This window comes from Panthera tigris, chromosome A3 (genome assembly GCF_018350195.1).
Source record: "Panthera tigris isolate Pti1 chromosome A3, P.tigris_Pti1_mat1.1, whole genome shotgun sequence".
Taxonomy (NCBI): domain Eukaryota; kingdom Metazoa; phylum Chordata; class Mammalia; order Carnivora; family Felidae; genus Panthera; species Panthera tigris.
The window spans coordinates 101,228,302-101,230,770 of record NC_056662.1 but is presented as its reverse complement, the minus strand read 5'-3'; the positions used below and the strand labels follow the sequence as shown (position 1 = coordinate 101,230,770).

The 2,469-nt window shown below is 47.3% G+C and overlaps 1 gene segment (V, D, J or C); it reads left to right on the top strand.

Moving 5' to 3' along the window:
• The first annotated feature begins 707 nt into the window (after positions 1-707).
• LOC102965596 lies at positions 708-1,316 on the top strand. The segment is given in 2 exon segments: positions 708-771; positions 994-1,316. Coding segments are annotated over 2 exon segments (372 nt in total).
• The last annotated feature ends 1,153 nt before the right edge of the window (positions 1,317-2,469 follow it).

The window sequence follows — 2,469 nt, the reverse complement described above, 5'->3', positions numbered from 1 at the left end:
GAGAAGTTATAGGTGCTCTAAGGCATGATAATTTGATGAGTAAAAACTGATGAGAATGAGAAACAGTAAAAATAGAAAAAAATTTTAACCAAAAGACATTAACCTCTAAAATAAAGAATAAAACCATGGAAATAGAATCCAATAATGTATGAGCCTTCTCTACTGCATAGTACCTTAAGAGCCATTGCATGGATTTGATCTATGAACATATGCTCTCCTGTTGTCCATATCTCACCAATATTTGTTCTGTAAGTAGCATACCAAGATAGAGCTGATATTTCACACCCATCCCTAAAAAATGAGAACTCATGGAATTCTATAGGAAAAAAAGTACATTTTCATACAAAAATTTAAGACTTAGAGGGTCATCCAATTCTTTTATTTTCTTGATTTTAGAAGGTGTAGCCTCTAATCTAATTACAAAATTTAGAGCCATGAGGACAAATAGGGGCCAGAAAAATTAGAGATGCTTTCTTCTTACAAACACGTTGGAGGAGCTCCTCTGGGACTGGATGTGAATCCTGCGTCCGATGAGAACCCCCAGTTGGCACTGGGCCCTACAGGGGCCCTGGTTCTGCGGCTGCAGCCAGACCCGCCCAACCCCTCACTGATTTGCATGTTTCCCCCAGAGAATCCACATTTCTGCTCTTCAGGATCCCCATAAATAGGCTGCTCAGTGAGTCGGGGCAAAAAAAGAACCTGAGGCAGGCCCTGGATTGAACATGGGGGTCCTGACCCAGCTCCTCTGCCTTCTGCTGGCCTGCCTCCCAGGTGAGGAGGGCGGCGCAGGGGACATCCCCGAGATGGTGGCCGTTCTCTCCTCCTGACTGGGGGGTCTCCCCAGGGCTCCGTGGATCTCTGACCCGGGATCTCCCCTCCCCGCGGAGACCCAGGTGCTCTCAGCTTAGGAGACCAGGACGCCAGAACCTTCTGGGAGGGAATGGAGTGGGATCTCGTAAACAACGGTGACTTTGTGTTTTGTTTCCTTGCCAGCTGCCGGCGGGACCGCTGAGTTGACTCAGTCTCCCACCCATCTCTCTGTGTCCCTGAAAGACAGCGTGTCCATCATCTGCAGGGCCAACGAGAGCGTTAGTGATTACTTAAGCTGGTATCAGCAGAAACCAGGCCAGCCTCCCAAGCTTATCATCTATGATGCCGATAACCTAGAGTCTGGAGTCTCAGACCGCTTCTCTGGGATTCAGTCTGGCACAGAATTCATCCTCAAAATCAGCACAGTCGAGGCTGATGACACCGCCGTTTATTACTGCCAGCACGATTATGCGCTTCCTCCCACGGTGCTGCAGCCCCGAGCATAAACCCTCCTCCCGGGCTGGGGCTGCTCCTGCGGCGACGGTTGTCAGGTGGTCGGGGTTCCAGCAGCTGCACTGTGCCCTGCGGTCTGTTGGTCGGGGCAGGGCGTGCTCTGGGGAAGGGCTTGCGGGGCTCAAGGGTGATGGCCTGCAAGGGACTTTGTCCTTCCAGAGTTTTCCTTTGGACCAACATAAAACAATGAATTCATTGAATTTTATCAAGGAGGCTTCTGGGTCAGGCTTGCAAAAGAATTTATCTACAGCATGGTTTTTGAATCTCTTCTCTGAGAAACTCTCCGAGAGGTTTTGTTTTGTTTTATTTTGAGACAGAGAACTAGGCTGAAAAAGGAGCCCATAACCAGGACAATACTCCTAATACGTTTAACAATAACAACAGTAATAAAGCAGGAATACGACTGACAGTAAACAGCGACAGTAACTAGTCCGCCCATTGACATTTGCCGAAGTCTTGAAGATCTGCTATGCGTTCAACGATGCACTAAGGCCTTACCCTTCTCGAGTAATCAGTCGCACAATAATCCTCTAGAGATGAGAAATCAGAGGTTCTCGGAGCTCAGGTTGCTCAAAATACCAGTGCTTGTAGGGAAGAAGAAAGGGAAAAAATTCTAATTTTCAGACTCCGTAAGTCCTACTCAGTAATTCATTCATTCATTTAAAAAGTAGGTAATATTATGGGCATCTGGCTGCCTCTGTCAGTTAAGCGTCTGACTTCAGCTCAGGTCACGATCTCACAGTTCATGGATTTAAGCCTCGAGTCGGGCTCTGTGCTGGCAGCACAGAGCCTGCTTGGGATCTATGTCTCCCTTGCTGTCTGCCCCTCCCCTGCTTGCTCTGTCTCACTCAAAATAAATAAATAAAACATTAAAAGAAATAAAAAGTAGATAATATTAAGTGCAGTAAAGTGAACTAACTGTATATCAGGTAAATTCAAAGTATACACCTGGATAAAGATAAACATGTGCATATCCTCCTCTGCTACCCAGTCCAGAGACCCGTGTTTCCAGCATCCCAAAGACCTCCTCATGCTCCTTCCATCATTTCCAGACTCCATCCCCACCACGCCCGACCGACCCCCAGCCGCCACCACTGTTCTCTTTCCTCTGGTCTTAAACTTCACATAAATGAAATCACGCACTGT